General features: G+C 41.1%; 2 protein-coding genes across 2 annotated transcripts in view; both read left to right on the forward strand.

Moving 5' to 3' along the window:
• The window catches only part of unc79 (UNC-79 domain-containing protein), an 88,307-nt gene that overhangs the window by 47,516 nt on the left and 17,363 nt on the right, over window positions 1-23,428 (forward strand). Inside the window, exons 36-50 of the mRNA XM_028307188.1 lie at window positions 2,466-2,613; window positions 5,326-5,431; window positions 5,984-6,076; window positions 6,565-6,641; window positions 7,195-7,301; window positions 7,617-7,706; window positions 8,454-8,580; window positions 9,589-9,683; window positions 9,767-9,875; window positions 10,810-10,904; window positions 11,652-11,786; window positions 12,973-13,111; window positions 15,152-15,306; window positions 16,178-16,305; window positions 22,088-22,300. Coding sequence (XP_028162989.1) covers window positions 2,466-2,613; window positions 5,326-5,431; window positions 5,984-6,076; window positions 6,565-6,641; window positions 7,195-7,301; window positions 7,617-7,706; window positions 8,454-8,580; window positions 9,589-9,683; window positions 9,767-9,875; window positions 10,810-10,904; window positions 11,652-11,786; window positions 12,973-13,111; window positions 15,152-15,306; window positions 16,178-16,305; window positions 22,088-22,300 — 1,817 coding nt within the window. The remainder of the gene's footprint in view (window positions 1-2,465; window positions 2,614-5,325; window positions 5,432-5,983; window positions 6,077-6,564; window positions 6,642-7,194; window positions 7,302-7,616; window positions 7,707-8,453; window positions 8,581-9,588; window positions 9,684-9,766; window positions 9,876-10,809; window positions 10,905-11,651; window positions 11,787-12,972; window positions 13,112-15,151; window positions 15,307-16,177; window positions 16,306-22,087; window positions 22,301-23,428) is intronic.
• LOC114354679 (uncharacterized) lies at window positions 16,904-20,807 on the forward strand. The gene is made up of 4 exons (XM_028307187.1): window positions 16,904-16,942; window positions 17,213-17,398; window positions 20,065-20,130; window positions 20,379-20,807. The coding sequence occupies exons 2-4, from the start codon at window positions 17,324-17,326 to the stop codon at window positions 20,562-20,564; spliced, it is 327 nt and encodes a 108-aa protein (XP_028162988.1). The 5' UTR covers window positions 16,904-16,942; window positions 17,213-17,323; the 3' UTR covers window positions 20,565-20,807.

Raw genomic sequence — 23,428 nt, forward strand, 5'->3', positions numbered from 1 at the left:
ATATACCGCGCCCTAGAGGTAAGTGCTGGAAGTCTGAACTTTGTTTCAAAGGGATAAGGTTTAAAATAATGATGTGCACCATCACCAGTGCAAGCGGATCCCGCCGATGATTGTTATGCCGCATATACCGCGCCCGAGAGGTAAGTGCTGGAAGACTGAACTTTGTTTCAAAGGGATAAGGTTTAAAATAATGATGTGCACCATCACCAGTGCAAGCGGATCCCGCCGATGATTGTTATGCCGCATATACCGCGCCCGAGAGGTAAGTGCTGGAAGACTGAACTTTGTTTCAAAGGGATAAGGTTTAAAATAATGATGTGCACCATCACCAGTGCAAGAGTATCCCGCCAATGATTGTTATGCCGCATATACCGCGATACTGACAATTCAATATTGTTTTGAAAAAAGAACCGATCGAAAGTGACACTACAGTGATGGATGAAAAATTCAAAATACAGTCAAACAATTTCTAAAACGTCAAGTCGCAAAAATTGGATTAATAACCCAGTTGTTAGTAGCACCTTTCTGTAAATTTCATAATTATATGGCTGTCCAACGAGGCAAAAATGGGAACTAATAGTTCAGTATTGATAGTAGCGCCTTCCTGACAATGCCATAGCTGGGACGGCTCAGTTTTGGACAACTTTTATACAAATTATTGATAAATTCAATTTTTTAAATAAAATTTAAACCTTTTTTAATTAAAACAATTTGAAAAAAAATCACTTTTAGCGTTCCTTTTACGGTATCATCGATTTTATTTATTATTATTTTTAATCACTATTTAAGACTTATCCTGCTAGTTTCGTTTCTCATTTTATACCTTATAATATTCCTATTTATGCGTAATATAATATATCAAAAACCTACCAATGTACAACTCTTTATTTTTTTGGTTGTTCTCCTTTTTTTTTTGGATGCGAGCGGGGATGGTCGACAACATGACCGCGCGGCCCTACGGAACGGATTTTCGAATTTTCGCTCGCTGGGGCCATGGGGCTCAATGATGTCCGACGCTTAATAATACGATGTAAAGACTCAAAAACAACTATATGTTAATAAAATCCTTTATTTATGTTTATAATGTAACGATTTAACAAAAAAAAACAATCGACGAAAATTTAAAACAATTGAAATTTTTACTTGGCCTGGTAGGAAAGTGCAGTGTCGGACAACATTGACCGCGTTGGCGTTCAATGTGTTAAGTTGCCTCAAGACACTGAGAGATAAATAAGTAGTTAATATTATTCATGATAATTCATGCTAAATCATGTATTTCCTCCGCCATTTTTCGCAGTTTGGCACCACACGTCACATCATTTTACCGAAGTCAGCCCTATTGGCTCCGTGCACGATTACAGCGCCAACTAGCGTCCACAACTTTGTGGGCTCTGTCACATTGACATTTAGGTCGTATATTTGTGAAAAAATATCGAAATGAAAAAATAACAAATATTTTCAACTAATAAATTGTTGTGATACCACGATTTGGGTGGAAAAAAGGTTTTGAAATCATTTTGGTCATTCAAATCAAATGAGGTAAGTCCAAAAAGTGTGTTTAATTTTGATTGTGTCAGGGTTTGTTTATAGATGACCCACGCTGAACTGTCCCGCCAAACTCAATGACAGGGGGGCGCTACCATCGTTCAACTATATGGTTTCCAACATGGCAAAAATCTGAACCAGCGATCCGGTATTGACCACTGTCAATGTCATCGACAGGACAGTCCAGTATTTTGGAACTATACTTCATTTATAGTTGTAGTTTTACAGTAAAACAAAAAGAAAAAGCTACTTTAACGGTTTCATTATATAACAGTAANTTCAAAGGGATAAGGTTTAAAATAATGATGTGCACCATCAGTGCAAGCGGATCCCGCCGATGATTGTTATGCCGCATATACCGCGCCCGAGAGGTAAGTGCTGGAAAACTTTTATTGATTTTGAGTCTTTATTAAAAGTACACAAGGTTCGAACGTAGGTAAATACTTTAAAAACAAAATGAGAAGCCGACTAGCTGTGAACTATTTTTTCAAATTTAAGTCGTTTCAAGAAAGGCACTCGCTGTCTAATATAATATTTGCCCACCAATGTTCTTTTCGTGGGCTAACGCTCCAGAGACTATCTAAGCGTCATTTTACTCTATAGTACGAATAGCCCGTCGCCCTCCCACACTGCTTATAGTCCAAAATCTATTGGGTCCCGATAAATTGTCACGCGTGATGTTTTTAAGCGAAAAAATGAATGATTGATTTATTTGTTTTTAGGTACGGTACATAGAATACCACTATTTACCTACTAGGAAAATACAGCTGCAAATCACTTACAAATCTGTGATATAGTTAATCTTTTTTTCTCGTTGGCGGTGGGACAAGTAACTCACGCACAGCGTCAAAAAATATCAAGCTACAGTATCTCTTGAAGACACTTAATTTAAGTACTGTATTCTTGCTGTTTCTTCTCAGATCTCAGCCAGCCGTCTCTCAAGACAGAGTTAGAAGCGACAACCGCGGCGGCCGGCAGCAGCCCGCTGGCAGCCCTGGAGCGCAAGCCCAAGCTGACCGCCAAGCCACACATGCACACGCACTGGGAGGAGCCCGCCAAGGCCGCCAAGTGAGTGCTGCTAAAGCCTGGTCCGTGAGCACGTAGAATCCCGTCCAATGACCCCAAGCTAACCATCCTTATCGCTCGCGCGTAATTATATTGCTGTCGCGACTGTGCGACGCGCGCCCGCAGTGAGTGTGCGAGCGCGACAGCAACATAATTACGTGCGAGCGACAAGGATGGGCAGCTTGGGGTCATTGGACGGGATTCTACGTGCTCACGGACCAGGCTTTACCAGAGTAAATACAAATGAGTAGGTCATCTTCATAGAAACGCACGGGCGCGGTTTGTATGTGAGCGCGCCAACGCGTATGCGGCGCGCACGCACACACTGACAAAATTCGGCGCAACCACGACTGGCTCCCCGCTAATCCCCGCTAAAGGCCTACTCATTTGTATTTACTTTGGTGCTACTGTTCCGCCGGAGCGCGAGCCAAGCTCACCGCCAAGCCACAAATCCTGCTACTGTCCCATACAGATGTACGCCAAGGGTCGCTTTAGACGGAGCTGGAAACGACTGGCAGCAACTGTAGTCCGCAAACATAGCCTAGGTAGGAGTCTGTCAAGGCCGCCAAGTGAGTGCTGCTACTGTCCCTGGAGCGCGAGCCAAGCTCACCGCCAAGCCACACATGCACACGCACTGGGAGGAGCCCGCCAAGGCCGCCAAGTGAGTGGCTCTTACTGTCCCATACAGGTGTAGGCCAAGGGTCGCTTTAGCTGGAGCCTAAAGTCACCACTGCAGCGGCTGGAATATATGGCAGCCTGGGAGAAGCCCGTCAAGGCTGCCAAGTGAGTGTCTGGTACTGTCCCATAGAAATGTATGCCAGAGGTCGCTTTAGATGGAGCTAGAAGTTGGAACTGCAGCGGCGGGATGCTTCCAGTTGTAATCCACAATTCCATATACATATATAGCCTACGCCACATACTTGGCATCCTTGAAGGAGCCCGCCAAGACCGTCAAGTGAGTGGCTACGGGACTATTCCCATCTCTCGTTTCCACCGCTGCAACTCCTGTGTAGCCAGGATCTACAGCTTGACCGCCAATAACAACCCAGCCAGTGAAGGTCAAGTGAGTGGCTGTTCCTGTCCCATACAGATGTAAGCCAGGGGTCGCTTAAGATGGACCCAGAAGTCATCACAGCGGCTGGTAGTAGCTGTAGTCCACATACATAGCCTATCTACTCGGCAACCTTGGAGGAGTATGTCAAGGTCGCCAAGTGAGTGCTGCTACTGTCCCTGGAGCGCGAGCCAAGCTCACCGCCAAGCCACACATGCACACGCACTGGGAGGAGCCCGCCAAGGCCGCCAAGTATGTCATCATCATCATTAGTTCATTTAGCTGTACTGTGGCTGTACTTTCAGTTCTAAGGCCTCAGCCTCGAATTTAGCGGGCAGCGGCGCGGGCAACGCAGACCCGTTCTCGAAACAAGCGGGCAGCTCGCGCGGCGCTTTAGCGGCGAAGTGTTGTGTTCGGGGTTGTGTTGTCGAGATATTTGTTTTTATTCGCGAACGAAATATCTGAACTACGGCGACAATTTTATTTTGATTCAAATTTATTCGTAACGCTCGATTTATTGCGGGCAAAAGAAGGAGTGCGCTGCCCGCTCGTTGCCCGCTCCCGCGCCGTTGTTTTCGAGAACCGGTCTATTTGATTTTACGCATAAGATCCTGCCGCTCCCGCGCCGCTACCGCCGCCGCCCCGCTGCCCGCTAAATTCGAGGCTGAGCCCTAAGACAGTCATCTCTAGAACAGCCTTTCCGAAGCTGAGTTAGGCAGCGGAGCGAGACCAGAGGCACCAGAGGTGAACCAGAGGCAAATGCAGTATTCGGCCTAAACTCCCCACACTGGCTAGATGAGTAGGAGGGGTGATATTCACATATTTTATCCCTATAGTCACAGAATAATAATAAGTAATACGTACAGAAGTTTTACTTCGCGAAGGTATTTAAAAAAATGTATGCTCAATGTCATTAACAATATGGTGTAATTTAGCCTGTCTCAAGAGTCAAGCACCATTTTGTTGACAAACGTCAGTGATCGGCACTGCGCCGAAGCTATAGTGCTGACTTCGGTAAAATGATGTGACGTGAGGTGCCAAACTGCGGAAAATGGCGGAGGAAATACATGATTTAGCATGAATTATCATGAATAATATTAACTACTTATTTACCTCTCAGTGTCTTGAGGCAACTTAAAAAAGTACATTCTGTGTTTTTATTATTATTTAGGCAGTTAAATACTGCACAGTATTTAGTACACCATTTTCTTTATTTTCTTCCATCATACACAAGAATACTCGTGGGTGAGTCAATGTTCGCTCGTATGTGAGGCCTTGTCGAATAGTATCCTGTAGGTGGGCCATCGTGCGTGTTTTGTTTTCGATGTAAACTCGCGGAGATGAACAGGCCTGCTATAGTCGCCTATTACGACATTCACAAGAAGAATGGAGGTCTGATTCTACTCTGCCGGAACACAAAAAACATTTTACATTCCTCATTTGCTCTGCTCTGGCAGCTATGATACTGAGTCAAAAACTCTAAGGAAAATTGCATTACAATTTCAACCGTTAAAGCGTCAAGAATATAAGGTACAATAGTATTCGTCACTCAAAAATCCCTTGCCGTTCCATCATCCCTACGGTGTGCGCAGTCCCTAATACTCAATTATATGTCTCTATTTAGTTATGAAGTCTTAATTTAATTTTACTATGTTTCATTCTAGATATAAACAATGGAGTTTGGAACAAGAATCATCCGAAAGCGAGTTGATAGCAATTCCAGAGACCAGCGACAAATCCGATACTACTGTCCATGGGAGCACTGCGCCGGTAAATACGTATAATTTATACATAGGTATCAAAATAATGATTACAGTGCATTTTGTATGTAGTCAACTTCAATGAATATTTTCATAATGAGCAAACATTTTACTACTATTAAAAAGCTGAAGGGTTTGTTTGCTTGAACGCTTTAATCTTAGGAACTACTGGTCCGATATGACAAAATATTTTTGTGTTAGATAGCCTATTTATCGAGGAAGGCTTTAGGCTGTATAAAATTATCCTGCAGCCAATAGGGGCGGAGCAGTAAAGAAAAATGTTGCAAAAACGGGAAAAAATATTCAAAACATTTTCACGCGTAGGTACACACGGCCACACTGTTAACTATCCATTTCCGTTTTTGCTCTCGCTCTAATCAAATGGTGATTCTTTGCGATAGAACGAAATGACATGACGGGCCATGGGCAGTTAACACTGTTGCCGATAGTACGTAGTCGCGGGCACAGCTAGTACCTAAATTTTTCTATTGGCAATGTGTCTTGTGCTCGTGTTTTGTGCTACTATTTTGTTACTGTATTATTATTTTGGAATACTTTTTAGGGATCCTTCGATGAGCCTTCTCACTACGAGGACCCGCCGCCCAAGATCGAAACGCCAGCCGCCTCAGCTCATCCACCGTTGAATAAGATTAGTGTAAGTTACATTATAAAACTTTTAACTAAAGAGATAGAGCACTAAGGCTGGGTTGCACCATCTTACTTTAACTTTAATAAACGTCAAAAGATTGTCAAACTCCATACAAAATCACTGGTTATTGTTATAGTTACGGTTAAATCTAGGTGGTGCAACTCAGCCTAAATGTTGAAAAGTTTCATTGGTTATCTTACCTACCTTATGATAAGTGAATAAGATTCAAATTATACGGCGACAATATATGGCACAGATCCCTATAAAGGGCTAGTCGGCTTAACTACGATGGCGTCAAATCAAATAAAATCATTTATTTACATACAGACTCGGTACATTTGATGGTAAAAAATAAAATAAAATATATCTACATATCTCGCCATGGTTTATCGTCGCCATCGTCGCTATAGTTTTGTTGTTATACGTTGTATATTGCACTTGGCTTAGCTATGGTGTGTACTGTATATAAATCGTATATATTTCTGTATACGCAGACGGCCGTCGGGTCTCGTTCTGCTCACCAGCTGTCTACCAGTTCATCCGTGTCGATTGGCAGCGATTCTTCTAATTTGTAAGTAAATTCGTATACAGGTTGATTACTTAATTTTCAGATGTAAAATGATGATGTAACTTTTTAATGTTGATGTCGCTCCCATAGGGAACGCTATTGAAAACAGTAGAATCAACCCTTTTCGTTGTTGAAATACAAAGAAGTTGGAAAAAGTGTAGAAAATAATATAGTAAATTATGTACTTTTGTACCTTTTAGAAAACTTTTCTTATTTTCAACCGACTTCAAAAAAAGGAGGAGGTTCTCATTTTCTCTCATATTCGACCCGTATGTTTTTTTTTCCTATGTTTGTTACGCGATAACTCCGCCAATTATGAACCGATTTGAACAAATCTTTTTTCGGCGTATAGGTAATACCTCAAGGGTGGTCCCATTTAAATTTAATAATAAAAAAAACAACCCCCAAGGGTGGAAAATTGGGGATGAACTTTTTTACACGCAATATCTCCGCCGATTATTAACCAATTTGAACGATTATTTTTTTGTTGAATAGTTATTATTTGTGTTCACGCATTTGAAGTCGGTTTTTTTTTAAAGTTATGTTATTGGTACAGAAAATCAACCCCAATGAGCGGCCAGTCGGTGGAAATATGGCCCGACCAGTTGCATCAACAGACATCCCCTCGGGCTAAAATACTTGGAAAACAGAAACGGATTGTTGGTAAGTCTAAATTTAAAACAAACAAGGATATTTAAATATTTGTTTACATCCCATAAATCGATTTATGTTATTTAGTTATTTTTTTTATTTTTTATGCAAGACATAGCAGGTTTTTGACCGCAGTCTTGCAGTCTTAAAAATTGAGTAAAGTCACGCCTTTAAAAATATGAACATCAAGTTGAGCAAGTCTGAAACATAGCTACGCTGGTATCAGCAGGAAACACCTACTAATATTGTACGCAAAGTTGTCGTCTTGTATATTTAGGGAAATTGTGTCCATTTGCTAGCACTACAGGCTGTATATTTTTGCCACAGTGGGTAGCAGTACTTCGCCTGATACGGCGCCGTCTTCGAACGGCGATGGACTGGCCGCGACGCACCACCATCCCAGGCACAGGAGTCCAGGCAAGTAATATCATAACTTGTTAGTTCGGTCATTCGTTTCAGCCGAAAGACGTCCACTGCTGCACAAAGGCCTCCCCAAGGATTTCCACAAAGAAAATCCTGCGCCGCTCGCATCCAGGCACCTCCCGCGACCTTCACCAGATCGTCGGTCCACCTAGTGGGGGGCCTGCCTACGCTACGTTTTCCGGCTCGTGGTCGCCACTCAAGAACTTTCCTGCCCCAGCGGCCATCAGCTCTACGCCGCCGCCCACTGCCACCTGATTTTACAATTCTGCGGGCTATGTCAGTCACTATGGTTCTCCTACGGATCTCCTCATTTCTGATTCGATCACGCAGGGAAACTCCGAGCATAGCCCGCTCCAACGCCCTTTGGGTGATATTGAGCCTTCTTATGAGGCTCATAATAAGCGACCACGTCTCAGATCCGTATACTATCACTTTTGTCTTGAGACACTGCAAAATCCTTGGATTGAAACTTGTTAGTAATCTGTGGTAACTTTGCATAGTTTGGGACTAGAGGCGCGGTGTAAAAAGATAGGATCCAAGTATATTAATATTATAAGTGCCTCCTGCAATGCCACTACTTTAATAGTATAAGTGACTAAACTTTTAGACGATAAGTGCATGGGCTTGTTGTCTAAAATCAATAAAATGTCTCGATAAAACGATATAATGGCGCGCATTCCAGGCTAGCAGATGATGATGACGTTAAAAACGACTAATATTTATTATTATGCGTGTACGCAGTGAAGTGTGGCAATCCCTATGCGTCGCCGGAGTCTCCGCTATCAAAGATGGAACTCGCGTGGAGCGCCGTACCGCTCGCGCCGCATCCACCGCCTCACCAGCCCTTCCACATCCCGCCACAGGAGAGGTAAATACTATTGAAATATGGCCGTAAATAAAATATATTTCTTCCATTTTAAACTGAATATATTTCATCAAACTAGCTTTCCGCCCGCGGCTTCGCCCGCGTGGAATTTTGTCTGTCACAGAAAAACTTTATCGCGCGCGTCCCTGTTTCAAAAACCGGGATAAAAACTATCCTATGTTCTTTCCCGGGACTCAAACTATCTCTATGCCAAATTTCATCAAAATCGGTTGCGAGGTTTAAGCGGGAAAGCGTAACAGACAGACAGACAGACAGACAGACAGACAGACAGAGTTACTTTCGCATTTATAATATTAGTTGGGATAAAACACCAGAAGCTATTACACCCGTCTATAGAATCAGTTGACAATAAGATGACGGTCATCAAAACATAAAGAAGAAAAGTATGCTCTATGGAAGCTATCCACGGAGTTCCGTATAAACAGTAAATTAATTTTTGCACTTCAAATCAATTACATTCAACAAATGCAGGGTGACTTGTTTATTTATTTATTTATATAAACCAAAAGAGATACATAGAAAATATTAGTTTAAGATTTAGACTGATAATATAGCCAATAACAGGTTTCCCTCATTATAAAAGTATAATACATGTTAGGATTAAACATCCTTCTAATAGATTATAGTACCGGTTACCTAAATGCGACCAATTTAGCTATGCTTACGCAAAAGTCAATAATTTATGAAATATTTTGATTTTAAGTTTCTCTTGTGAAATTAAATTGTTTCACAAAGCCCAATTTATATCATTAATAGTTAATTTCAAATACTGGTTAAAAAAATCGTAAATCCGTGGTTGACTATCCCCAAAACCAGTGGCATGCAGGCATACCTTTTTGTAAATTCCCTTTTCCATAAACTCTCCATTTCTTATGTCAATGCCAACGAAAATCACATTTTGATTTTTTGCTTTTCCCCCCAATCGTCATTCGTAACTTCCATATTTCATTCCATTGGCCATAGATAACAAATAATTATGATTTGTTTCAGACTCTTGCCAATAGGACCGAAACCGAACAAGGAGCAGTATCCAGTGTTCAATGCTTTAGTCGATCGAGTGAGAGAAGCATTAAGCCTACCCGCAGGTAATTAATTTACGTTAACAACTAAAACCTATACAAAAGAATTCATTGTCAAGTTATTAATTAATTTTGAAACATTTTTACAGACGATTCAACAGACAAGACTGATTCAAGTCGATCGGAGCAAGAACCTACGCCCACTCCTCAGACGAGACCTCAGGACTTGACCAAAAAGCTGTCTTCTGAAGGGACAAGGTAGTTATGTCAAATTATAAAATATCTTCTTAAACGTAAAAATACAGTTATAAAGACAGAAAATTCGCGGCAATGATTTACGCATGCAAGTTTGACTTGCAGTGAATTTATAGGCGTCGCTTTTCGGTGAAATCGCGCGTTCAACGAAATGTAAACGTCACGTGATATCTCATTATATCTACCCCTACAATTTCTGATATTTATTAATTTATTTAGGAAAACCAGGGTTATACAGTGTATACTAATGACAAGTTAGGCAACAAGTAAACCACTTATACACTCGCGAGCAAAAGTATGGAATCACCCTGTTTGTTATGATCGATCGTAAGAACTAAATGACTTATAGAAGATAAATAAAAATGGTACCATTTTAAAGGTGACATTATATACTTTAAATTGATGCCATAGATACATTCAAAGGCATTCAGTTCTTAAGATGGCTCGGAACAAAACACAAGGGGGTGATTCCATACTTTTGCTCGTAAGTATAGTTTTCTACAGGTAAAAAAACAATTTAAACAATTAGCGAGCCTTTGCACGGATTACACACTACGTACAGTACAGTATAATACATGTTGTAAAATAGCACCTACCACAACAATATAAAACGCCACAGTGTTAAGTTGACATGTTCCCCTTTATATGTAAGGTTGTAATAGACAGTTTGACACCATACCCCAATAATTCGAAACCACAACTGTTTTAAAAAGACTTCATTCTGGTCTTAAAAACCTAATTTATTTTAAATTACCTGTAAATTTCGATTTTTGTTCGAATTGTGATTGAAAAAAGTAGTTTAATTGGGTTGACAAAATAGTGACGTCACTTGCTTGTAGTGCCATACAAAATGTATGGGAGAGTTTCGTTTTGACAGTTTTAAAAAGTACGTCAATTGACTGTGGTGTCAACATGTCTATTGTGTATATTGTATCAGGTCGCGGGGTGCTTCGCCCCGGAGGCTGGCGCGCCAGGTGGCACAGACCGGCTCCCCGCCGCATCATCATATGCCAAGACGTCCGCTGTCCACTGGTCAGTATACCTTTAGTCATCGCGTCACGTTCAGATGAATGTAATTCTTAAACGCAATGGTGAACTTAAATGAATTTTTAACCAGTTTATAATGAAGAATTAAGCTACCTGCCCAATTTTTTTCAGATTTTTGTGTTGGCTAGAAATATCCCATTCTCATTTTTTTTTAACACCTCTCTTTGCTCGACAGTATTGCCAATTTGTAAGCACTAATACCAGGACTTTTCATCTCCGCGAGTTTACATCGAAAACAAAACACGCACGATGGCCCACCTACAGGATACTATTCGACAAGGCCTCACATTGACTCACGCACGCGTATTCTTGTGTATGATGGAAGAAAATAAAGAAAATGGTGTACTAAATACTGTGCAGTATTTAACTGCCTAAATAATAATAAAAACATAGAATGTACTTTTTTAAGTTGCCTCAAGACACTGAGAGGTAAATAAGTAGTTAATATTATTCATGATAATTCATGCTAAATCATGTATTTCCTCCGCCATTTTCCGCAGTTTGGCACCTCACGTCACATCATTTTACCGAAGTCAGCCCTATAGCTTCGGCGCAGTGCCGATCACTGACGTTTGTCAACAAAATGGTGCTTGACTCTTGAGACAGGCTAAATTACACCATATTGTTAATGACATTGAGCATACATTTTTTTAAATAAAAACTTCTGTACGTAGTACTTATTATTATTCTGTGCTAATACTCAAGCCTTAATATCATGGGATATGTCCACAGATAGCGGCTGCGAAGGCGGCGACGCGGGCGACTGCGGCTCATGCGGCTCTGGCGGCTCGGGCGGCTGGTGGGACGACGGCTCGCGCGCCGCACACGCCGCCGCCGCGCGAGCCGAGACCGCGCTGTGCTACCGCTGTGAGTACAGACACCGCGCTGTGCTACCGCTGTGAGTACAGAGACCGCGCTGTGCTACCGCTGTGAGTAGTCGAGTACACTAACAGATAGCGGCTGCGAAGGCGGCGACGCGGGCGACTGCGGCTCATGCGGCTCCGGCGGCTCCGGCGGCTGGTGGGACGACGGCTCGCGCGCCGCACACGCCGCCGCCGCGCGTGCAGAGACCGCGCTGTGCTACCGCTGTGAGTATACCTACCTACACATGTCATCATTGTCATCATTTCAGCCACAGGACGTCCACTGCTGAACATAGACCTCCCCCAATGATTTCTACATCGCACGGTTGGTCGTCGGTCCACCCACAAGGTGGACCGAAGACATAATAAATGTAGCAGAAAGGCGCTGGACGCAGGCCGCTACCAACCAGGCAACATGGAAAGCATTGGGGGAGGCCTATGTTCTGCAGTGGACGTCCTATGGCTGAGATGATGATGATGACGGTTGGTATCGGCCTGATTCCAGCACCTTCCCGCTACCTTTATCAGGTCGTCAGTCCACCTTGTGGATGGACGTCACACGCTGCGTTTTCCAGTACGTGACCTCCACCAGTTCTGCGTACTATGTGCCCTGCCCATTACCACTTCAGCTTGATAATCTGTCGAGCTACAAAAATGCCACCATGTCGGTCCGAGTACAGGAGCAAAGCTTGACGGCGATACCTCTGCAGCGAGGCGTGAGACAGAGAGAAATTATATCTCCGAAACTGTTCACAGCTAAATGGAAAGGATACACACATGTATCAGGTCAATAGATCTCGCACACAGTCAGTGCCAGAAGTATGGAAGCGGCGCGCACTTAAAACTTCCCGTGTGGCTCCCATACCTACTGGACAAAAGCCTCCTTCAAGTTTCGTCATCGTCTTAACTAAACTGGGAATGCATAATCAGAATTCAAGTTGAGTTCTTGAAAATACAGGTTTAATAAACTTCTAATACAATAGTAAGACACGGGTCTTAACGTGACGTTTATTAATACATACATAATAATGTTACATTATGGTGATGCAAATAAATATCTATATATCTATCTATCTACCGTGAGTACATAATGTAACTCATTAATAAACGTCGCGTTAAGACCCGTGTCTTACTATTGTAGTTGAAATTGAACGCGAAAGTTTAAAACCTCATAAACTTCAAATTTCCAGGTGCTGAATGCGGGATAGCAGTGGAACAGTACAGCGACGAAGAACTGGGCCTCTGCGTGATAGCGCTCGCTACATTCGTGCACAGGGAACCAGCTGCGGCCGCTGCTGTTCTGCCCGCACTGTTACACGCCGTCAGCAGGTAAGGGAGAGTCCGCTAATTTGGACCAGTTTTTTTCAATCCCATTTTACACATAGTTTTGTTTTGTTTTTGCTAATGTCCATGGTATATAATAAAAGATACATTATTCAACTTACTATTTCATAAGTATTAATTAACATGATTGTTGTATATTTAGCACAAATTAACAAAGTACAAGTTCAGAGCTTCGGTCCAATTTAGCCAACCGGTTTGATAATTTGTACCACAGGGTTACTAAATTGGATTTCAATAAATTTCAAGCCTATAAAAAAACTATGGCAAAATATTATACGATACATTCTTAACAAATTAGGAAACGAAAAGGAACAGTAGTTAATAACATAGACAATCGATATTGATTTACACGTTATCACGATTTTGAGTACAAGTTTTGTAATTCCAATTATCGTAACGCACACTTGTACCTAATCTACTTTGCCAGTCTTTTGCTTTCATTTATTGTTAGTCAAACATAACTACGCTATTACAACTTCAAAATATGATTTACTCAAAAAAAATTCAAAATCCTTTGGTAAAGTTCCATACAACTTGATGTGGTACAATTTAGCCGACTAGGTGATAGTGCTTTTAAAAAATCGGTAAAAAATATAGCTCATAAATACCGAAAAATGTTTCAAATAATTGTAATCCACACTAATTTACGCTTCTAAATAATATATTAGAAACACCCTGTGATTAAATTTAACAAAATTACAAACTAAACATGTATTGTCAAAAGTTACTTGAAAACAATGAAAAAATACTTTTCAAAATAAAACTCACGTGTTTGTTGTCACGGCAAAAACCACATGGCCGATATTAATTGATTTTAGTTGTGTATCGCTGAGTGTTGCAATTACAGACATTCAATAAATACTTTACGAAATATGGGGGTGGTACAATTTACCCGGCGGTACAATATACCGAACTCTCCCCTATATTTAATTTATTTATTTCAAAACTTGATGGCACAAATTTGATAGTATTACAGCTAAAAACTACCATCGAATGGGAGACATAGTGTGGGTAGGCCCTCCACTACGTGGACCGACGATTTGGTGACGGTCGCGGGTGGTACCTGGATCGCAGTGCAGGAGCGATCGTTGTGTAAATCTTTAGGAGAGGCCTATGTCCTGCAGTGAACGTCATTCGAGTGAAACGAACAGATAAAAGCGTGATCTCTGCCAGTCTACCTTTGGGACTTGCAACTTAACAGTAACCAGTGTCAGTGAAGGCTTAAGCTGTTTATAAGTGTGTTTAAACTGTGTATAAGCATGTGCAGGCCTTAATTTTTTTTTATTAACCCTCAACATTCTGTTTCATTGACCACACGTAACAAATCATTTGTGCAAAAATGAACCTTATCTCTTCACTCACAAGGTGGTACATAGGGAACTACTTAGCCCATCCCTCGTTCCAATCTGAACCTTATCTCTTCACTCACAGGGTGTCACAGCTAGGCAACTACGTAGCCCATCCCTCATTCCAATCTGAACCTTATCTCTTCACCCACAGGGTGGTGCAGCTAGGCAACAACGTAGCCCATCCCTCATTCCAATTTGAACTTTATCTCTTCACCCACAGGGTGGTGCAGCTAGGCAACCACGTAGCCCATCCCTCATTCCAATCTGAACCTTAATTCTCTACTCACAGGGTGGTAGTATAGCTAGGCAACTACGTAGCCCATCCCTCGTTCCAATCTGAACATTAATTCCTTACCCACAGGGTGGCACATCTAAGCAACTACGTAGCCCATCTCTCATTCCAATCTGAACCTTAATTCTTTACCTACTTTACCCACAGGGTGATGCAATTAGGCAACTACGTAACCCATCCCTCATTCCAATCTGAACCTTAATTCTTTATCTATAGGGTGTCACAGCTAGGCAACTACGTAACCCATCCCTCATTCCAATCTGAACCTTAATTCTTTACTCACAGGGTGGTGCAACTAGGCAACTACGTAGCCCATCCCTCATACTGAACTCTCCTGATTCTGAATCCCTCATTCCAATCTGAACCTTATCTCTTCACCCACAGGGTGGTGCAGCTAGGCAACTACTCGTGGCAGGCCGAGACAAACACGCGTCTCCCGGGCAGCGCCGTGTTCGTTGCACATCAGTTCTTACGCTGTGTGCTTCATCAGCTGGCGCCTAATAACGTCTTCCTGCAGATCTTCCTTCAGAGGACCCCTGGTGAGTACTAGAATAAGCTTTATGTATGAACCTTCCATGAAACATGTTTGTGTTAGTGCCCAATAGATGTCACTGTATTTTGAGACGCGTAAAGCTGTACCGCGGTGTCCAGATTTTTTTCCCCGGCTTTATATACCTGGAGGATTTTGACACCATTGTGAACCATTGACAACCTGTGTCAAGCATTAAATTGTCACCTACATATTGACGTCTTATTTATACCTAGATAAGAGTCCCTTAAGTGCGCCGAGAGTATCCGTAGTTTATTCACTTTATTTGGATAAGAGAGTTCAAAATTACCATTGAGTTTTGGACCTTCGTTCGTTGCAGCCGAAAGACGTCCACTGCTGGACAAAGGCCTCCCCCAAGGATTTCCACAAAGACCGGTCCTTCGCGACCTTCGGTGACCTTCACCAGATCGTCGGTCCACCTACTGGGAGGCCTGCCCACGCTACGTCTTCCGGCTCGTGGTCGCCACTCAAGAACTTTCTTGCCCCAGCGGCCGTCAGCTCTACGAGCTATGTGCCCTGCCCACTGCCACTTGATTGACTTTGGACCTTAACATAAGGGAATAGGGTTCCAAGTAATGTGGTTACTATGTTACCAGGTGCTCTGGTGAAAACACAGAATAGCTTCTAAAATGACTCATAGGCGGATATTCGGAGATCAGCAAGTAAGATATATGTTTGTATTTGAACTGACAGAGAATGCCTTAAGGCATTAAGTTCGCCTTTTGTACTGCAATTCTTTTGTTTTGTGTGTAATAAAATTATGACTACGTATGAAAAATCCTGGCTCCGTGAATATTACGTAGCGATTTACTTAACCGATTTAGTCCCAGACGGCACCCATTGACTTTGTATTGTTCCAGAAAAACAACGCCTGATGTTCTTCAAGAGCATCGCGCAAGCGTTCGTGGACTTCAACGAGTTGTACCCGTGCGGGCCTTTACAGCTTGTGGTCGAACATCTGAACTCCAAGAAGACCCTGCCGATTGACGTAAGTGTAGCATAAAGGACGTAGCATACTTATCAACTCGGAAGGGGAACGTAACCGTATCAACTCGAGGCGTAGTATTCTTTGTATGAAACTCCATACTGCAACGCACACTTATGCGCACCGTAACGTAAAATCCTCGCCTCGCGAAAGGCGATACGGTGTTGATCCCTTTCCGAGTTGATAATAATTCTGCTATGAGTATAGTATAAGTCGACACATACATTTTATGTTCAAGGACCGAGTAGCCAGTCCAGGATGCTCGCCGTATTAAAATCTGACCGATGATTTTAGACGACAAAATATATGGGTATATCGCGTAAAATCGATAAAATAGCGCGATAAAAGCTTATCGCGGTATACATCCTAGGCCTACAGGACACGATAATCTACTTGATGATCGTCAAAACCCGATTCCCTTGGACGAATAAACCACTGGACGCGTAACGAGTGACGTTTTCGTCTTTACCCCGCTAGCACTTACCAAGGCTAAATTAGCCATGGTAAATGTTGTCAGGTTGTCACTTTGTCAGTATGACGCGAGCTCTCGAAGAGTAAAAATATCACGAAAAATGGGTAAATGCGCCGTACTTTATTGCAAAAATTATTCCGGTCACACAAGAAATGTTTCTTATCACGCGTAAGTACATTTTAAATCTATTATAGTAGCTATTTTTTCGTAAAATAAATAAAATTTGATATGTAAACAAAATATGATTACGTCATTTTAAAAAGTACTCATTGTACATGTAAATGCTTAAAACATGTAGCATATTTAATTTGGTTGGATTATAGGTTTCATTCATTCATTCACATCTCATTTTTTATGACGTAAAGGGCTTGAAAAATGTCCATAAGTTTATCGATATACCAAACAAACTGAAACTGAAATTATTCAAATTAATTTTAGATTTCCAGTGGATCCAAATAGAAGGAGAAAGTGGATAGAGGCAGTCAGAAGACAAAATACGTGGATTTCAACTAAAAACCACTACATTTGTAGCATTCATTTTGCGGAAGAATGCTACAATGCCAATTCTACGAAACAGAGAAACTGCACAAAGATTCTATACCTACATTGAATTTGCCTAAATTTGGAAGTACAATCATTATCAAATTTTATTAGATATTTTATCTTAAAAGTCAACTAATTCACCAAAATATCAGTAGACACAAAACATTTATGGTTCAAATTGTGTAACTGGTATGGCTCAAAAAATAAGGAGACATATAAAGTGCCCTAAAGGGCTACCTTTTTTAGGGTTTCGTAGTCCTGACAAGGAACCCTTATAGTTTTGCTATGTCTGTCTGTCCGAGGTTTTGCTTGGAAACTATTGGCACTAGAGAGCTGTAATTTTGTGGAGGTATGTATATTAATCACGCCGATAAAACAGTAAGATAAAATTTTGAAAAAAAAATTTATTACGGTAGCTAGTTGCTTTACATCTAGGGGTAGGTACATGTAAAGTGGGGGTGAATTTTTTTTATCTTCTACCTCATCGTGTGGGATATCGTTGGACAAGTCTTTTAAAATTGCTTAGGGGTTTCTAAGTCTATTTTTCCATTTAGAGATCTGTTTGCAAATTATTAAAGTTTAAAGTGCCAATTTTTTTTCGAGTCCCCTCTAAAAACTAAACCGTTAGCTTGAAAAATCTGGGAAAATTCATAATAATAATTTATTTTATGAACTTTCAAGGAAAACTATAACGGTTAAGGTACATCAGTTAGTTTAGGAGTAATAGTCATTTGACTCATGTATTATACTTAACTAATAAAAATTCCTTAGAAGAAAATACAAAAAGTTACTTTAATGAAGTAATTGCTTGCTTCTAAAATATATTGTGTTAACGACGGACAACAATCACGGAACCCTACATTACGCGTGGCCCCCGCCCGACACGCACTTGGTCGGTTTTTTTTTAAGTCATCTTTGACATTCATAAGTGCCAAAACACTGGTCAAAAGACAATGCCGGAAATTGGCGTCTTTTTTTTTTCGCGCGGCCCTCGACCAAACTTTGTTTTTTGATTACAAAATAGTGTAATAAACCAAACTTACTATGACATGTATACCTCTAAACTCAGTCTGAACTGAGTTACGAGCATTAGAAGTTTGATGATTTTCATACTAGATTTGCTTTTTGCGCGCAAAGTTTTGTAAGAAATTGCAACAAAATAGTGAGATTGTATCGGCCGAATACTGAAACGCCATTTAAATATTTGACGGCTTCTCAAATAGTTAAGCAGCTCCTAAACTTACATTTCGCATACTCAAAACAATATCTGAGCAGTTCTCAATTTTTAAGCACCTCTCAAATTAAGTTGGACTCAAACGCCACTCAAATGAATTTTCGCATACTGAAACGCCATTCAACGCTAAGCATTACTCAAACAACTGTCAAATCGTCTTGAGCAGCCGTTAAATTTGAGAGTGCTTGCGCGGTATCTTAAATCCTATTCTTATACCTAAATCGACCTAAATAGTGGTAAATAATGTCTGTGTCATCGTTATCATTTCTTTCGAGGCTCGAGGAGATACCTAGATCTAATCGCAGGAACGTAATAAAGCTGAACGCTATTGAAAAATATTATTATAATGACATGCAATTCCGAGCGAGGTTCCGCGTCTCTAAAGAAACGGTGTTGTTTCTGGATTCATAATTTGGAAGCTCTTTGAAACCCCTCACCAAACGCCATACAACCAGTGGACCAAATACTTATTATAACCCTACTTTTCTACGCAACGGGAAGTTATGAACGTGTACTAGGTGATATCTTCCACATCTAACAGCCAACTGTGCATCGTATAGTGCACGAAGTAACAACCAAAATAGCTGCTATGAAATCGCATTACATAAACATGCCTATTTCTGAGGAATAAGGGGACATCGCATAGCAGCATTTCCAAGAGTTGTTGAATTGATTTGTCAATTTGATGCTCTGTCAACAATGATAAATGTCAATTGTGGTTACGTTTCGGTCCACGATCGCCACTTAATAGATTTCAACAATAAAAAGTATCACCTTTAAAATTGTTTTTTTAATTCAATAATAATGCAAGCATTATTTTTTTTTATATGATAAAACGAGATTTATATTTAATAGAAACTAAAAATAAACTGTTCTATGTTAAGTTGATTGAGTATATTTCCATAAAAGACAATACATAACCAAACGATGCTGCGTGTAATGGATAAAAAACGTAAAGTTATCATTTGTGTAAATGAAAACATACTTTTTTTGGTAAATGTTGCCATTATGGAAACATTTGAGAGCTGCTTAGCTGATCATGGCTTCAAATCCGTTGAGTGGCGTTTGAGAATACCATTTAAAATTGAAGGATACTTAAATTTAGGAGCCCGTCAGCTGAGTGACAGATTTGAGTAGTGTTTCAGTATTCGGCCGTTAGTGTAACAAACAATACCATCCATTAAAGGCTCCAGACATCAGTATGGAGCAGAATCAGCGTAATAAAAAAATAGCGCAATATTTTGTTGCAATTTCTTACAAAACTTGCGCACAAAAAGCAAATCTTGTATGAAAATCATCAAACTTCTAATGCTCGTAACTCAGTTCAGACTGAGTTTAGAGGTATACATGCCATAGTAAGTTTGGTTTATTACACTATTTAGTAATCAAAAAACAAAGTTTGGTCGATGGCCGCGCGAAAAAAAAAAGACGCCACCTTCCATACAAAATCTGGCATTGCCATTTGAATAAAATATTTATGATTTGATAGATTTTTTTGTTTTGATAATTTTAGTCACATGAAACAAAAGATGATGAGATCGACATAGATGGAACATACAAAACAAGCACACCAGTAAATGTAAGTAATAATTACACCTTTTTTGAAATATGTTGTACATCAAAATACTGGTCAAATTTGAATAAAATATTTTTGATGTTGATTGATTTTTTGGCTTTATTTTAGTCACATGAAACAAAAGATGATGAGATCCACACAGATGGAACATACAATTTAAACTTTTCATTGCATCTAAATATTAAAACAAATTACAAAAATACGCCAAATGACTACGATTACATTATTATTATTTTTTATTTTATTAGCAGGTTTTATTTTCGGTATGCAATACCGAGGTGGAACCTTTTAGATCGGTGTCATCCATCACGTTTAGTGAAATACCGGGGTGGTTGGAACTTGATTTGGTCCATCCTGTCATCAACTGTTTTTCAATGGGACGACTTCTGAACATCAGAGAGATCTTGACTGTCAAGATACGTGAATTAGGCCACTGAACTTTTCAAAACAAAACCAACACAGGTGAAATATCTGAGCATCTCCCTTGACAACAAATTGAACTGGGCGAGTCATATCGACAACATGCATAGTGCCTAGCAAACATAGCAGCCACGGGTTGTATGAGAACCACTCTTATCGGCATCACTTGACTTCTTTCTGAATCTCAGACATTTAGACCTCATTATTCAGGAGGAAGCACAAGCACCCACTCTAAGACTTAAAGGAAACGATCTATGAAAGCAAAACAAGGAGACAGGATATCCCGCGATTCTGCACAAAACCCTAAAAGAAATACCCCTCATCAACAGGATAGGTACCCTGTGTACACATCTTCGACCAAAGATAATATCCAGCTTACAGCGGAAACGCGAAATTGCTCTGGAATCAATGAAGTTAGGATATACCTACCGACGTCCTCAAAACCGAAATAAGTACTTGAATTCTTTCTGAATCTCAGATATTTAGACCTCATTATTCAGGAGGAAGCACAAGCACCCACTCTAAGACTTACAGGAAACGATCTATGAAAGCAAAACAAGGAGACAGGATATTCCGCGATTCTGCACAAAACCCTAAAATAAATACCCCTCATCAACAGGATAGGTACCCTGTGTACCCATCTTCGACCAAAGATAATATCCAGCTTACAGCGGAAACGCGAAATTGCTCTGGAATCAATGAAGTTAGGATATACCGACGTCTTCAAAACCGAAATAAGTACTGGGAGGTCTTCTCGAATGACCTAAACATAAGAATATTAACAACATTAGATAAGAATTAAATAATCTCAGATAGTGCATCCGTACTGAAAGCGCTACAAAGCAATACATTGTCATAATGATATCAAATTGTGTTTTATGAAATGTATAGAAATAGGCTATTGATGAAACTTTTGTCCGTGACGTGAGACAGATTATAACATTTGTTGAGACCAAAAGCTAGTTAGCAGTCGATCGTAACAGAATATTACTTGTTTATTGCTTTACGAATTTGATAATGATAACACAGCCAAAAAATATTTCACCTAGTTACCTACCTATATGAATAATTTGTAATATTATTTGTACCTATGATTTACCAATGGCATTATAATAAACACGATACAATAATTAATTATAGTCTTTCAATTAAAGAAACTTTCAATATTAAATCAATCCATAATTCATTTATCTCGTTAGGTTCATTCATTCATTCATTTACATAACTATCGATAAAAATTTACGATCTTTTCCCAGCACTAAATGTCATTAATTGACAATTGTCAAACCTCTCCCCCCGCAAAAAGTGGTTGATCGTGTTTCCTTAGAAATCTTGTAGGTTTCGTGTCCAGTGGTTTATTCGTCCAAGCCGATTCCCCAATACGAATGACGTCACTTTTTCGCTTACTTAAATTACTCAACATGAATTTTCGAGACAATTTAAAGTGAATTTTAAAAAAGTGGTGTCGTTTAATTCTGGTTTTTTGTAAGGTATAGACTACACCATGATTATATGTTTATTTTAACTTATTTGTCCGCAGCAAATAACAATAATAGCGGGCAACATAGCGATGTACCTCGAATGTCTCGCGCCCGAAGCGCTAGGGCCGCCCAGCGCGTGCGCACCGTTACTGCAGCAACTCGACGCGCTTCTGCGCAGCACTGCGCTACAACTGCAGCAGTTAGATGACGTGTTGCCACTGCTGCGGTGTGCCATCGCCATTCTTAAGCTACCCGCCGCTGCCATGCACAAGGTATATACCCTTGGTAGTAGTGTCATACCCCTAAATTTTTTATTTATATGACAGGAGGCAAACAAGCAGACGGATCACCTGATGGTAAGTGATTACCGTCGCCCATAGACAGACCCAGGGGCGTAACAGGTGCGTTGCTGGCCTTTAAGGTGAAGATACGCTCTCCTCTTGAAAGCTTGCAGGTCGTATCCGTCCGGAAACACCGCAGACGACAGTCCATTCCACAGTTTGGTTGTACAGGGCAGGAAGTACCCCTAGACTTCCCCATCCCCAGTCGACAAAGTACATGATGTCGTGCCCTGCGTGCCCAAACAACGGCACGCAGGAAGATTTAAAGTAGGCTACTGACAACGCCCTCTCGTGGCGGAGTTTTGGGCTGACACTGTGTAGGTTTGTTGTCGATACGACAAGATAAGATTAAGCTATGTCATCAAGAAGAAGTAGAGCAAAAGATGTCTCGCGCCCGAAGCGCTAGGGCCGCCCAGCGCGTGCGCACCTTTACTGCAACAATTGGACGCGCTTCTGCGCAGCACCGCGCTGCAGTTACAGCAATTAGATGACGTGCTGCCGCTGTTGCGGTGCGCCATCGCCATTCTTAAGCTACCCGCTGCTGCCATGCACAAGGTACATACCCTTCAGTAGTAGTGTCAGACTCCGCTCAAGTACTTCTAGATGACAGCACTTTCAGCTTTATGGATTCTTGGATGGCTCAAACTTGGAGTGCAAGTGTGGTTTTGTTCCCCAGTCGACAAAGCACATGATGTCGTGCCCTGCGTGCCGTTGTTTGGGCACGATTTAAAGAAGGCTACTGACAACGCCCTCTCGTGGCGGAGTTTTGGGCTGACACTGTGTAGGTTTGTTGTCGACACGACATGATAAGATTAAGCTATGTCATCAAGAAGAAGTAGAGCAAAGATGTCTCGCGCCCGAAGCGCTAGGGCCTCCCAGCGCGTGCGCACCTTTACTGCAACAATTGGACGCGCTTCTGCGCAGCACCGCGCTGCAGTTGCAGCAATTAGATGACGTGCTGCCGCTACTGCGTTGTGCCATCGCCATTCTTAAGCTACCCGCCGCTGCCATGCACAAGGTACATACCCTTCAGTAGTAGTGTCAGACTCCGCTCAAGTA

Source organism: Ostrinia furnacalis, unplaced genomic scaffold (genome assembly GCF_004193835.3).
Source record: "Ostrinia furnacalis isolate ACB-3 unplaced genomic scaffold, ASM419383v2 OfSCF2106, whole genome shotgun sequence".
Classification (NCBI taxonomy): domain Eukaryota; kingdom Metazoa; phylum Arthropoda; class Insecta; order Lepidoptera; family Crambidae; genus Ostrinia; species Ostrinia furnacalis.

Coding starts and splice junctions, on each gene's coding strand:
- LOC114354679 (XM_028307187.1), top strand. CDS start 17,324: ATGCTACAATGCCAATTCTACGAAACAGAGAAACTGCACAAAGATTCT. Junction 17,399..20,064: donor CATTGAATTTGCCTAAATTT/GGAAGTACAATC, acceptor TGATAATTTTAG/TCACATGAAACAAAAGATGA. Junction 20,131..20,378: donor AAACAAGCACACCAGTAAAT/GTAAGTAATAAT, acceptor TTTTATTAGCAG/GTTTTATTTTCGGTATGCAA.